General features: G+C 52.9%; 2 protein-coding genes across 8 annotated transcripts in view; one reads left to right on the top strand and one right to left on the bottom strand.

Annotated features, from left to right (window-relative positions):
- NDEL1 (nudE neurodevelopment protein 1 like 1) overlaps nucleotides 1–10291 on the top strand; it is a 29299-nt gene extending 19008 nt beyond the window's left edge. For 3 of the 4 annotated variants that reach the window (XM_074847079.1, XM_074847080.1, XM_074847081.1), the window contains exons 8-9: nucleotides 391–542; nucleotides 8682–10291. In XM_074847079.1, the coding sequence (XP_074703180.1) occupies nucleotides 391–542; nucleotides 8682–8769 (240 nt within the window). In that variant the 3' untranslated portion in view covers nucleotides 8770–10291. Of the gene's footprint in view, nucleotides 1–390; nucleotides 543–3694; nucleotides 3730–8681 lie in introns of all 4 variants that reach the window. The other variant, XM_074847082.1, reaches the window with a different exon arrangement.
- Nucleotides 10292–10946: 655 nt separating this feature from the next.
- Nucleotides 10947–13123, bottom strand: part of MYH10 (myosin heavy chain 10) — a 102844-nt gene continuing 100667 nt past the window's right edge. For all 4 annotated transcript variants that reach the window (XM_074846976.1, XM_074846978.1, XM_074846977.1 and 1 more), the window contains one exon: nucleotides 10947–12663. In XM_074846976.1, the coding sequence (XP_074703077.1) occupies nucleotides 12519–12663 (145 nt within the window). In that variant the 3' untranslated portion in view covers nucleotides 10947–12518. The remainder of the gene's footprint in view (nucleotides 12664–13123) is intronic.

Raw genomic sequence — 13123 nt, 5'->3', positions numbered from 1 at the left:
TTTAGGATTCTGCCTTAGGCTCTGTCTTAGTCTTCTGATTGACTTATGCCAGCCTTAGTGCAGCTGCTGAAGCAAGAAGTTTTTGTAACTTCTGCTAGGAGTTGGCTTCTTTATTTTAGGTAATTAGGTAAGAGTTGGTAAGTTCTAAAATCTGAGCCCTAATGGAACTGAGTCATGCCTGGCAGTCTGCATCAGCATCTCATTGTGTGGTTGGGTGACAGAGAAAATGACAGCTTTGTTCCCATTCAGTTGTTTTTGCCAAAGGTGAACATACTGGGATCCTGATCGTGGTGATCTTGGGGTCATGACAAAGCCTGAATTCAAGCAGCAAAATACTTTCTCTTAATGGTATTACTTTTTTGACTTTTTTTTTTTTTTCCCCTTTCACAGGCCTTAGAATCCAAATTAGCTGCTTGCAGAAATTTTGCAAAGGACCAGGCATCACGGAAATCCTACATTTCAGGGAACGTTAACAGTGGCATGATAAACAGCAACGGCACAAAGTACCCTCACCTGGGGCATACTTCTTTCTTTGACAAAGGGTAAGTAAGGATATATTCTTGCCCTAAAGTGGAGTGTATTTCAGGATGCTACTTGGAGCAGTTTCTGGCTTGTCTTCAGCCCACCACAGCTTTCATCCTATAGGACAAATAATTTGTGGAGCCAAAGTCTCAAGGGGACAGGGAAGGTGCTGGTTTCTGTAAAGCAAACAGAAAAGCAAGCGTGCTTGTCTCTTAGCTGGTAGGATGTCGGTGCCTGTTCTGTCCCTCTGCTGCCTAATCTCTTGGCAGCTGCATCTCAGGTAATTCAAAACCCCAGGCAGCAAACCTGCTAGTGAAGTGAATGTGCCCTTTGAAAGGATCTCAAGTAGTGGTGGAGTTGCCATAGCTACTGGTGCACTCGTGCGTGGGGAAGTACATTAACCGCAAATCTGGAGATTCCCTGGGTGAGAACAGCTGAGTGCAGGCAGCAAACACTGACTTGGAGGGTGGTGCTCTGTTTGTTCTACTTCCCCCTCTATTAGGGGAAAAGAAAACGTCATTAACGGTGTAATTCTGGCTGATTGAGGGGGCAACTGCCTCCAGGCTGGCTGTGCTGTGCGTCAGCCATGAAGCCAGAAACTGCTTTCACAGGAAAAACTACCCCATGTGTCTCCTCTGACTCGCCCGTGGTCAAAGCTTCCTCTGGGATACTGGGAAGTGGTTCAGCAGGAGGATTTTCCCACAGTCCCTCATAGCACAGGGCCCTGTGGTTATGTGGGGAGCCCTGAGGAGTGGCGCAGAAAGCACAGCACTCCTCCAGGGTTAGCACGGTGGTGCTGCGAGCTTTGCTGGGTGCCACTGGGCAAAACACCCTCCACGCTCCCTGCACGGTGGTAGTCTTCCACGCTAAACCTCAAGTCAGTGCAATTTAATGCTAATATTCAGCTCATCCTCAAGCCAGAATTTATTTGAGAGAATAATTGAGACCTGATGAGCACCATATACAGAGCAGACAAGCTGAGCTTCCTACAGTGATCCTCGTTTGAGCTGAATCATGTTGCTACGTGGGTAGCAGGGCACATTGCATCTTAGAAACTGTCATTCAGAGTTTTCAGAGTCACTGTTGTTTGCTGCTTTTGGAAAGGAAGGGTTTGGAGACTTAAAGTCAGTGGCCACGTGCAAATCAGACAGACTTTTGGGTTGGCTGACCGGGTCTGTGCCTCCCCACAGCAGTGCTCACGCTGGCAGTGCACGGGCTGTGCTTCAGGTGCAAGCTGTCAGGGTAGTTGCTAGGGAGGGATTATAGCTGTTCTTAGGAGGCAGCATGGCTATATTGAGTTGTGGTGTGACAAATAAGCTGATTGCGATGTGGGGTGGGGGTCACTTTTAATTATCCAGATTGTGATCACACTTTTTATCTGGGCTGGCTGCCTTGAGTTAGGAGCAGGCTGCAGCTGAAAAAGGCTTAGAGACCCAGGCTCCTGAAAGAGAACTTCTTCAGCAGGGTTGGAGGTTGTTATGGGCTAGAAAAGAGGGTGGAAATGACTGATGTGCTTATCTGCAAGTTGCTAGAGATGGCTGCGTGGCCCTGCTGCCCTGCCCTCCCCCTCTGCACCCCCCCATGCCGTGCACAGTGGGTCGGTGCCCCACGCCTCTCCCCCTGCTCCACTTCGCTGCCCCTGCCGAGGTTGAGCGCAGTGTCTGTGCTGTGTACGTGTCTCTGCGGCTGCTACATAAATAAAACCTGTATAATTTTGTCCTCACGTGTCAGCTAAGCCAAGCTGTTACCTAAACGAGGTCAGCCCCATCGTGCCCGCACGCTGCGGCTCCCAGCCGTGCTGGCGTGTGTCGGGTCCAGAGCGTGCTGTGGTGGCTGGGCACGAGGCGCTGCGTCGAGGCATGCCCTTTCTTCTCCCCTCTCCTCCTCTCTCTCCAGCCCCTGAGCTCTTCTCCCTGCCCCTACTTGTTGCTGGAGCCTGAAACAGCCACGTGTGATTGTAGATCCCATCCAATCTGCAGCCGCTGCCAGAACAGTTGGTTGTTGGGTGGTAGGATTGCAACGGAGGTAACTCAGCCACATCCCTGCAGTTCCATTTACTTTCCTTCCTCCACTATTTTATTGGTTAAAATGTTTGAGGAGCCTCCGTCTCCCATCAGACACCTCTGCTGGCTGAGTGGAGCTGAGCAGGCAGCTGAAGACACTGATAGGCAGGAGCTGGCATAGGGGAGCATCACTTTAGGGGAGGCCTGGAGGACAGCTGGGCTTGCACCGAATCTTTGCTGGTGAATTGGAAGAGTCAGGACTTACCTACTTTTTTTAAAACTCAACAATGTCTGGTATAAGATCAGTTTCCTGCAGACTTGTTCCTTCAGGAACATGCTGTTTCTGTCGCGATGCCAGGGCATGGCAGAACAGCACCTGAGGATGTTCTCAGATAGACACTTGTTTTTTGCTGTTGTAATTGTTCTAAATTGGCTATTAACTTCCATCCAGTTGGGGAACAAAATGTCTCTGTCTCTGAGCCCATTGACGGGCTCTGCAGAGACCTGGCACTTCAACTGCAGAGCTGAGACAGCATACGAGCCAACCCAGGGTGTTTGTTCCTTGGGGCGTTAACATTCACTGCTCCCCCACTCCCCTTCCTACACTCTTGAATGTCAAAGGAGGTGATGTTTATCCTTAGTTTAGTTTTATGAATGTGTTGGGCTTGATTTTAATAAAACAAGCTAGAGTTTGAGTGTGAGGAGTTCCTTTGCTTGCACACTTCTAGCAGTCCTGTGAAGCATGTAGGTAAATCTACACAGCGGACACAGTTGCCCAAAACCTGATCGTAATACATCAGGCTGTGAACTCAGGGTGGCCTCTCTGTTCCTAGTCCAACTTATAAAAACGTTTCCCTGGAGAAGAGGGAACTGTGGGTAACTCAGATGCAGGTGAGTAATCCCATGTCCTGTACTGTGCTTTGCAACGCTCTAGGCTTTTACCTGGGTCATGCGCTTGCAGTGGTGCAGTGCGGTGGGAGTGATGGTCGTGGCTGCAGTAGGACCCCCCGCCCGCCCCTGCAGGGCAGCCTCATTATGCAGAGGTCAAAGAAGAGAGGTCTGGTGAGGTTTAGTTTAACACCTTTGCTGTGCCTCAGTTCTTGCATCCCGGATTATGCCCAAGAATGTCTTTATTGTATGCATAAACTGTTTCAATTTTTCTCCACTAGGCGTGAAAAGGTCATATTCCCCACCTTGGTCATGGGTAAATGAATTCATTTGCAATGATAAGCAGCATGCGTTTAACTTGGTGCTTGGAGGTGCAGAGTTGGTGGTTATGCTAACTGCATGAGGTAGTTCTGTTAGCACTACAAACTAACAGTCCGTGATCAAAGCCTGAGGCTGTACTCTCCCTTTCTCCTTACTCCTCTGGTGCTGTGACCTGTTGCAATCATAAGATTGATGCTGCTTGCTTTCTTGATCTAATTAATATTTCTTCAAATGCATGTTTCTGATTGTATCAGCCACATCAGAGATACAGGATGTAGTTAATTTTGAAAGTTAGTTTACCCTTTGGTCATGTCTTTCCTTCAATGGTTTGGTGGCTGTCGGCTTGCCGATGCTGGGTTGCCGTGGTTCTGGCTAATGGAAAGGAAAGAAAGGCCCAGATGTGCTGGGAGCCGGCCAGGGTTATGGAGCAGGGGGAGGGACAGCGTGTGGTGCCCCTGCTCGCTGTCACCACCCCTGCCCAGCTCTGCCGGGGCAGCTGGAAGCGCTGGGGGTGGCACGGCGGTGCCAGCAAAGCTGCGCAGGTACAGGGTCACGGGCTCGTGGGAGGGGACGTGCGGCACTGGGGCTGGCCCAGGCACAGCCTGCAGTGACCAGGGGTCGGACTAGTCTCACTTCACCGCCTCTCGAGGGCACATGGAGGGTTCCTCATGCTGTCAAAAAGCACAGGTCCCTACCAGCCTGATCTGCCACAGCCTTGGCCCCATCCTTCTCCTTACATCTCCATGCTGGGTGTTTCTCTACCTCCTTGTGCTGTTACTGCTCCTTGGGAGAGTAAGTGGAGTGTTTTAAAGCACTGACCTGCCTGAAAACTCACTTTCCCTCTTGGTTTCTTGTGGGGCTGGTCTCCAGGTACGCTTTGACCACATCCATTTACTCCTCAGGCTGGGCTATTCAGCTGCAGGAGATTCTTCTGCTGAGGTTTTGTTGGATACTTAATGTTGAGGGAGTCTTGGAGATAAGGTGCTAAGTACAAAATACAGCTTGAAATACAATTTAATGACTAAAAATCTATGTTTAGCAATCAGGGCAGAGAGAGCGGTTGGAAATGGGCACAAAGTCCACGTAACTGCAGGGACAGGCAGTCAGAAACATCCATCAGAAACCCCTGCAGGGGATGTTTTCAGCAGGGACTGGTGCTTTTGGCTCCATTTGAAGCACCGGAGCCCGGTTTCACAGGAGGCACAGGGCAGGTTGGGTGGGGCCTGAGGGATGGGGAACAAGGCAGAAGCAGGAGGCAGTTGCTGTGGCTGGGATTAATCGCTGCAGGTGTCCAGGCTGCCGGGCAGCATCGGCTGCGTGCAGCGGCCCCGCGCGTGTGCCAGGCCTGGAGCGGGGGGTGTGCTCCTCCCAGCACTGCCCGAGACCTTGGAGACTGAGCTCAAGGACTTCTCTTCCCAGCTCACTTCTGGGAGGTTAGGCAGGAGGCTTCCACCACATTTTATTTGTTATCTTTTACAGTTGTGCTGTTAAAGGAAAATACATTAAACTGCAGTAATGCTGATTTGTTCGTTTTTTGTGCCTTTTCATGTTACCCAGCCATGGATTTCTGTTGGTAACACCTCAGTAAGCTCAGCCATCATGTCAGCTTTCAGTATCCCCCCAACTGCTGCTACTATTTGAAGCCTTTTCCTGTGCCCCACTTACTGAACTGGCTTTCAGCAAATCAAAGCCACTGCTTTATCTTTATTTCTGCACCAAGGGCAAGTTTGGGCCAGCAGGATGCGATGAACAGTGCAGGTACGTGACTCCAGGAGCTGATCCTGGGAGAAGCTGCCACCAACAAGCGCTCTGCGCTGCCTTCCTGCTTTATTTTTTTTATTAGCAAACAATGGGGAAACCTCAAAAGGCTTCTAAATGGGGTTTCTATCTTTAACATCTTCAGCAGAAAGAATTCCCATGTCTCCCTTGTGCATTGTAGTGAGCACTCCACATCTTGTGCTGGTTAACACTTGTAACAGCGCTTACAGCACTCATCCTCTTGCTGCCCTGGCTCTGCGATGGGCCTTGGTCTCCCTGTTTTGGGCATCACTGGATTATTTGTGACACAGGTGATTTAGGCAGAATCCTGTAATGTCCCTGTGGCATCTGTGCTGAACACCTGATGGCTTCATGGCTTCTGGCCTTGTTCGTGCACCTCTGGGAGGTGGAAAAGGGCACCCACTGCTGAACATGTCTCTGTGCAGGAGCTGAGGAGGGTTAGAGACATGTAGCTTCATTTAAGAGAAGCTGAAGCTGCCTGCAGAGGCAGGTCTGTTGGATGGCAGCAGCTCGGGGCAGCTGTTCTCCCCACATGCAGAGCTCGAGTGATGGTAACCCAGTTTGGGAGCAGTTGGTGCCTCAGAAACAGCAACATTTGAGAAGTTTGCACCGCTTGATTTGGCCTGTCCCTGACAGCGCGATGTGCTAACGCCACGCGTTGGGTTTTGATTCAGATCCGTCGTGGCAGGCAGGAGGTGCCCGGTGGCAGGGAAGGCAGCTGCCTTGGTGCAGCGGGGACTAATGTGCCAAGGTCTGAGCTCTGCGGGGCCGTGGCCCCTCCTGCCCGGCCTCGTGCAGTGCTGCGGTTTGCTGGGTTGCAAGGACAGGCTGCCTGGGGAGCGACGGCACTTGCCACGGGCTTGAAAGGGATCAGTTGTGGTCCCCAGCCTGCCCGTCCCCCCGCGCTGCGGCACGGGCGCTGCTGGTTCAGCCGAGCTGCAGAGCCGGCCTGCCCAGGGCGCTGGCGTTGGCCGGGCACCGTCCCACAGTGTCCGTCAGTCACAGAGAGCGGCTCTGGATTTAGTGCAGGAAACGTGACAAATCCCCAGAGCTGGGCTTTGACGTGACTCATCAAACACAAGCACTTCCAGGCTGCTGTTGTTGAATGTCACTTTTCTCTAACCCTTTCAAAAGGGAGCAAGCTGCCACGTTTTAATCCTGTTTGATGTTGGTGTTAGGTTTTGGTTTTTGTTGTTTTTCCTCCCTGTCCTACTTGGCAAAGGTGCTTTCTAGCTGGTAACTAATTTGCAGAGTCATGTCAGGATCAGGTTGACTTCATGCCCCTTCATTCAAATGCGAATAGTGAAATACAGCTGCCCCTAAGCCTCTTCCAGCAGCTTTTCATTGCAGCCAGGGAGGCGCTTGCCTTTTGAAATGCATCAAAGCAACACTCAAATGGGAGTTGAAGTTTCCAGCTCAATGGGCAGAAGGTGGGAAAGGTGTTTCCTCCCTGCTCTGACCCTGATGCTGGGACGTGCTTCAGGCTGTGCTAGTGTGGATGTTGAACAGCAAGAGGGAGAAAGGAAACAGCCCGGCTCTGTACAGCATTGAGCTGCGTTACCATGGGAATCTGTCCTTGCTAGCAAATGTTGAGATTTTAGCTCTTCATCTGCTTTTCTGGAAGGATTTTGTAACTGCCCGGTGCAACGGCAGCAGCCTCCTGGGTTTGCTGGCAGGGTTTTTGCATTCCCGATCCAGGAGGTGCAAGGTCACCGGTGAACGTGAGCCGCACCGCAGCGGTGTGCCGTGAGGAAGGGAGCGTGGACGCGGCACCGCTGTGTCCTGGGGACGCTGCCGTGAGCCGCCCGCCTGCGAGCTGATGGCACACGGGTCCCGGGGGCAGCGGTGGCAGCAAGCGGGACGGGCTCCTCCGCAGCCTGGGACCCCAGAGCCACCAGCTCCCGGGCTGGCTTTTTCCTCAGCGGTAGAGCCCTCACCTTTTCTTCTTGCTTTTACTCGCTGCAGCTCGCCGATCTAAGCAGCAGCGGCTGTCCCCTGAAGTGTCCCTTCGCACCATCGTAGCTCTGCCAGGATTGATCCAAACGGCGTCTTCTGGGGCGCTGCTGGTTCCGGCAGAGCTGTGGAAGCTCCTTGGGAGCAGGCAGGCATCGAGGCGCGGACCTGTCCTGCCTTGCAGGGGTGTGGGGGTTCTCCCCCACCTTCTGATTGCAAACCCGACCATGAGGACAGGGTTGTGGTTCTGGGGGCGGACACGCTGTCCTGATACAGGGGTGTAATTGCTTTTGGTTGTCAAGGCTGTGGTGGTGGTGATCAGCAGATGGTGAGCCTGGGCAGACGCTGTGTGTTGAGCCTAATTACAGAAGATCTGTCAAAGCAGCAGCAGAGTAGAGATGGAAAAGCTGTCGGACCCACATGCTCCTCTCCCAGCCCACCAGGAAGCCACCTTCTCCACACCTTCACCTCTCCCAACAGCCTGGGGAAGGGGGGGAACCCACGGATCCTGGGGGTGTGGAGGCACCTGGGGCCCCAGCCGCGCCCCAGCCGGGGGTAGCGTAGCAGAGAGGCAACTCTGCTGCGCTTTAACACACGCCCGCTGCTCTCGCCGAGCCCGCGCGTGTGTGTCTGTCCCTGTGACCGGGCAGAGCTTGTGTCGCCGCCTGTGCAGGACCCGGGGAGGCGGGTGCAGCCGTCCCCGGCGCTGCTGCACTCCTCTGCGTGATGGTGCCGCAGCGTTGCCTGCACAGCCCCGGGGCTGCGCGTTGCTCAGGGATGTCTGCGCCACTCCCGGGCCGACAGGCTGCAGGGAAGGGGAGCTGGTTGGGGGGACCGAGCCTGCAGCGCTGCTGGGCCTGGCACCTGCAGCTGCACAGGCGCCATCGTGTAGACCCGGCGGGCTCAGGGGCTGCGCAGGAGCCGCTTGTCCTCCCTCGGCCAGCTCTGGGCAATGGGTTGAGCACCCACCTGCGTGTCCCTGGCTGTGGGTGAGCACTGATCCTCGCAGCCGGAGGTGGGACCCCTGTCACGGTCGTATATCAGCCCTGGTCCCACACCCACCGAGCAGCCACTGTACAGTCAGGGTGATGGATGGGGGGAGAAGGGAGGAGAGGGGTCTGTCTGTCTTCCAGCTGCTGGTGATGGGGAGGGGTGAGCAGTGCCTCCTCCTGAGGCTGCTCGTCACTTAAGGGCCTGTCTCTTCTTGTTTCTCAGGGCAGTAAACGGCTTTGATCAAGGTCCCCCTGGACTGGGAGCCTCTCGACCATCCTCAGCACCTGGCATGCTCCCCCTGAGTGTATGAGCCTGCGGGAGGTCGTGTTCGGACTTGCGGACGCTTTTCTCAGCCCACCAAGAGAAGAACTGCTCCTGATTCCTCCCCATTCCCGCCCCGCTGGAACACGACCCGCACCATGCTGCCAGAGGCCACCCTGTGCTCACGGCCCTTCATGTCATGTTAATACAGTTTATTTTCTCCTGTTGCCGTAGCAGACAGTCTCTGTCTTGGCCCCACACCCTGTGCCGCGCACGCTGAGCCACACAGTGCTCTGTTTCAGGAGCTGCAGGAGTCTTGCTCACCAAACCTCGGCCAGGCAGTCCTTGGGCCCTTGATTTATCTCTAACTTAGGTTTGGCATGACACAAACGTTGGCTGCTCCTCTTAAAGGCTCCCCTGCTCCCTAGAACGTGCAGCTGCTGCCCTCCTGCTCAGGCTCAGACCTCTCGCTCGGGGCCGGGCTGAGGCTGGGGGATGGCACGTGGGACATTCGCGCCTGGGAGTCGGGTCCAGGTACGCGAGTCAGTTACTGCAGCTCAGTAAATGACGGCCGGGCAGGCGCGCGGCTGCCGCTGTGCGTCCGTCTGCCTCGTGCCGCAGGTGGGAGCGGGCAGGGGAGGACGCATGAATCCTGCAGCTCCACGGGGGCAGGCAGGGGGGTGCTGGGGGGGCAGCGCACGTCAGTCACAACATCAAATGCCTTAGCGTGAGCTGGCGGGGTGGGTGCTGCTGAAACGTCCTCCCTCGGCGCTCCTGCAGCTGCGGGGCAGTAGCATGGTCAGTGGCTGTAGCGCGCTCACGGTGCCCAGGTACCTGTAGCACAGCTTCCCCCCTTGTACCCCACCTTCAACAGTCAAACTTCACCCCCCTCCACAGCTGGGGTCCCTGAGACCATTAGGGAGCCACTCATCCAACTGGCTGCAAGGCCTGTGACCCCCCCCACCCCTGCAGCCACGGTCCCATCTGTGTAATATAGGACTGGATTTTACAGCGTCACCTACAGGCTTCTGTGACAGTTTTGGGCGACTGTGTACCGTGTGGGTCTTTCAAGCAACGTATTTGTGCGATTTCTCTGTCTATGTGCCTCAGAGTTGGTGGATTTTTAAAATGAACCAGCAAACCCAGCCAGGGTTTGATCTGTGAGTTTAGAAATCGTCGTTCCTGGCCTGGTCCATCACGTTCCGTTGGCTCCGCAGCTCCAAGTTGGTTTAGTTACAGGCGCTGAGAAAAAACCCTCAGCCCCAGTAGAAGGGAGGGGGGAAAAGTCCCCCCTTGCTGTGAGGGCTTGTATGGTCCTTTCCTGTGCATCCTCTGCTGCATTTGACTGTTTACATTTGTTTTATTGTACATAGGTTTGTAAACATAATATCTTTGCCTAAGATCTTTGTAAATAACTTGGGCTTTGTAGCTTTATTTATTCAAAATCTATATGGCATGTTTCGATAGGACAGTGTACCACACCACCATGGTGACACAGATCATGATGTGGTTTAAAAAAAAAAACAAAAATAAGACTACTCTTCCAAAAATAAAGTTCTTTTAATGTGAAATCAGTGGATTTTGCAGAAACGGTGGCAGTGGCTGTATTTTGTCATGGAATGTTTTCTGCAGCTCCTGCTCCTTGGGGCTTGGGGCTCCAGCTGCCCCCACAGGGCGGGGGGTTTGCCTCCTCAGAGCAGCTGAAAGGTGTTTCCTCAGCAGGACCGCAGGGCTGGGCCCTTCCCCAGGGCTCCCAGTCCTGGGCTGCTGGGCTCAGCTCTGGCCCAGGCCCCCCCAAGTCCCCACGCTGGAGCCTTGGCACAGACACAGGCTGGTCACCCCCCAGAAACCCCCAGGTCAGAGGAGGCTGCTCTCGCATAGAGCTGGGGCTTTCTATGACCAAGGGTGGGAAAAGGAGCAGGAGGGGCTGCCACTGCCCTGCAGGAGGCACCAGCTGCCCCCGCTCACCCCATTTTTACCCCCATCCTCTTCCTCCCTCCTCCCCACCGTGGGTGGATTTTAGGGCTGCAGACCCAGCAACCCCCTTCCCCTGCAGTGGGCACCAGCCTCAGGCTTCCAGCCAGAGCCCCGAGGGGACACCAGAGCCCTCAGAGCTCCCCTGGTGCCATTAGACTTCAAAGCCAAATTCATGCTGTATTCAGGACAAAATAAAAGAAAAAAAAAACCAAACCAACCAAACAAAAGAGGAAGAAGGGAAAAGGCAGCTTCCAGTCATAGTCTTGTTTATTAAGGTCTATGCCAGCCTCAGGAGAGAGCTCTTCCGGTAAGTAAACAGAGCAGGCGGCCACATCTATAATGAATAAATTTATTGTCTTACAAAAATCATTGTCTAGAAATATGGGTATACAAGAAAACAAGATATTTGCAGTCAGATGCCTGGTGGTCAACAGCCAGTTTGATTAAAAATATCCAAACACACACAACAAAACCTTTGCGACAGATGTTAAAGCTTTTAACCAAAAAAAGGAAATCCATGTTTCTCGAGCATGTGGCAGAGGAAGTTTCCTAGTTAACACTGATTCATTGTCACTAATATCAATAATACCACTTGGACTAGAGAGGTACGTGATATGAAGCACAGTCAAAATTAATACATTAAATCATTGTTATATAGGCAAATTATATATGTAACATTGTCTTAGTACTGTAGTGTCTAAGGCACTTTCTGTAATGTCAGTTTTTCAGCTATTTAAACAAAAAGAACGCTAACTACTCACTGTAATACTGTTCAAAATAAAAAAACAACAACAAAAAAAAAAGAAAAAGGATTCACATCCACTGGCATGTTAACTCGTCGGCAGGCAGCCTATGACCCGCGCCAGCCCCCCCTGCACAGTCCCGGCGGCCCTGCTGCTCCCGCTGGCCCAGCCCAGGTGGCTCAGACGCCTCCGCTCACCCTGCAGCCGCTCGGCTCCACGTCCTGAAGACTAACTCGGCCATAAATTAATAAATTAATTTTGCCTGTGTTGTATGTTTATTTTCCACTGGTGTTCACATTATACTAGCCTTAATATATATACAGGTCTGTTGGGCACGGTAATAGCAGGTCTCTACAAACGCAGAAGTACTGTACAGATGAGGAACGGTGACGCTGTTTCAGTCTGCCTGTACTGCAGGAACACTAACTGATGAAGCAGGTGCTGAGAACACTTCAAAATGATACTGCAGGTTAAAAATGGACACTACTCATTCATCCCTACATTTCCCTCTAACCCTTCCCAAAGCCTTTTCACAGTTCACTTGCTGATTGTGTGCTGATCACAACAATTAGGAGAAAAGAAAGATATGGGTGCAGTTTGGTCTTCAATGATCCAACAGACTCAATACAGCCCAGGGCCGCCTGAGCATGGAAGAAATGGAAGGATGCTGTCTGTACAACCAAGCATGCATAGTCATGACAATGGGTCTGTCCCAACCACCTACCCTCTGGGAATGAAGTTTCTGTGTTGATAAAAAAAAAAAGTTTCATCCTTCACATGATGCTTTATAAAATGGCTTTACAATGAGTATCTGGAAAATAGATGCACTGAACAGAGACGATCCCATTTTGTTTACTATATATAAAAAAGCAGTTGTACCTATATCTGAAGCAGGGTACAGTATGGTGAGGCTGGAGAGCCTTAAGACATAGTTGACCTATGATAAGTAACCTTGTAGCATGCCGACACTTCGTAAGGCAGATTTACGGCCACAAGGCAGTTCGGTGGTCAGGAAAGTCCTCCTCCTCCTGCCGACTCCTGTGTAAAAGGTCTCTGCATGCAAACGGTGTGACGGGCTCTACTCCGCAGGGGCCGGCTGCGCTTCGTTCACATCGCTGCCTTTGCTCTCCGCGTCGTCGTCCGAGAGCTCCAGAGAGGCCCCTTCGATGTGCAGCTGGCGTCTCCCGGATCGACTCGAGGAGAAGGTGATGGGCCCCCCCCTCCTGCCAACAAGCAGCAGACAGCGGTTGCTGCCGGGTCATGCCTCGCTCACAGCCCCAGTCCCCTGGAAGACCCTGCTGAGCCACGGGGAAACGGGGCCACCCATGGGGCAAATCTCACACCCAGTGTCTCGAAAGCCTCTCTCTGAGCGAGGGGTCAACGCACTGGGCTCAGACACGTTTGGGTGCTCTGGTATTCCTGCTTAGTTTACACCATCACCTTAATCTTGCAAGTCTCAAGTAACTTAAAATATTCTCTGTACAAGCACCAAGCACAGACCGAGTACTAACCAGAGTAGGTTCTCTAAAAACAATACCAACTGCTTGTTTGTGAAGCACTGCACTGCACCCCTCCTGCCGTTCCTACAAGCAACCAGCTCAGCCACTCGCCACCTCTTGAGATGGTTTCCGTTCTGCAGCAGCCTCACCGCTGCTGACTCCCATCTGTACGTGACAGACCTTG

This window comes from Strix aluco, chromosome 21, assembly GCF_031877795.1.
Source record: "Strix aluco isolate bStrAlu1 chromosome 21, bStrAlu1.hap1, whole genome shotgun sequence".
NCBI classification, from domain to species: Eukaryota; Metazoa; Chordata; class Aves; order Strigiformes; family Strigidae; genus Strix; species Strix aluco.
Note: the sequence above shows the minus strand (reverse complement) of the source record. Positions and strands in the feature narration are given on the sequence as shown.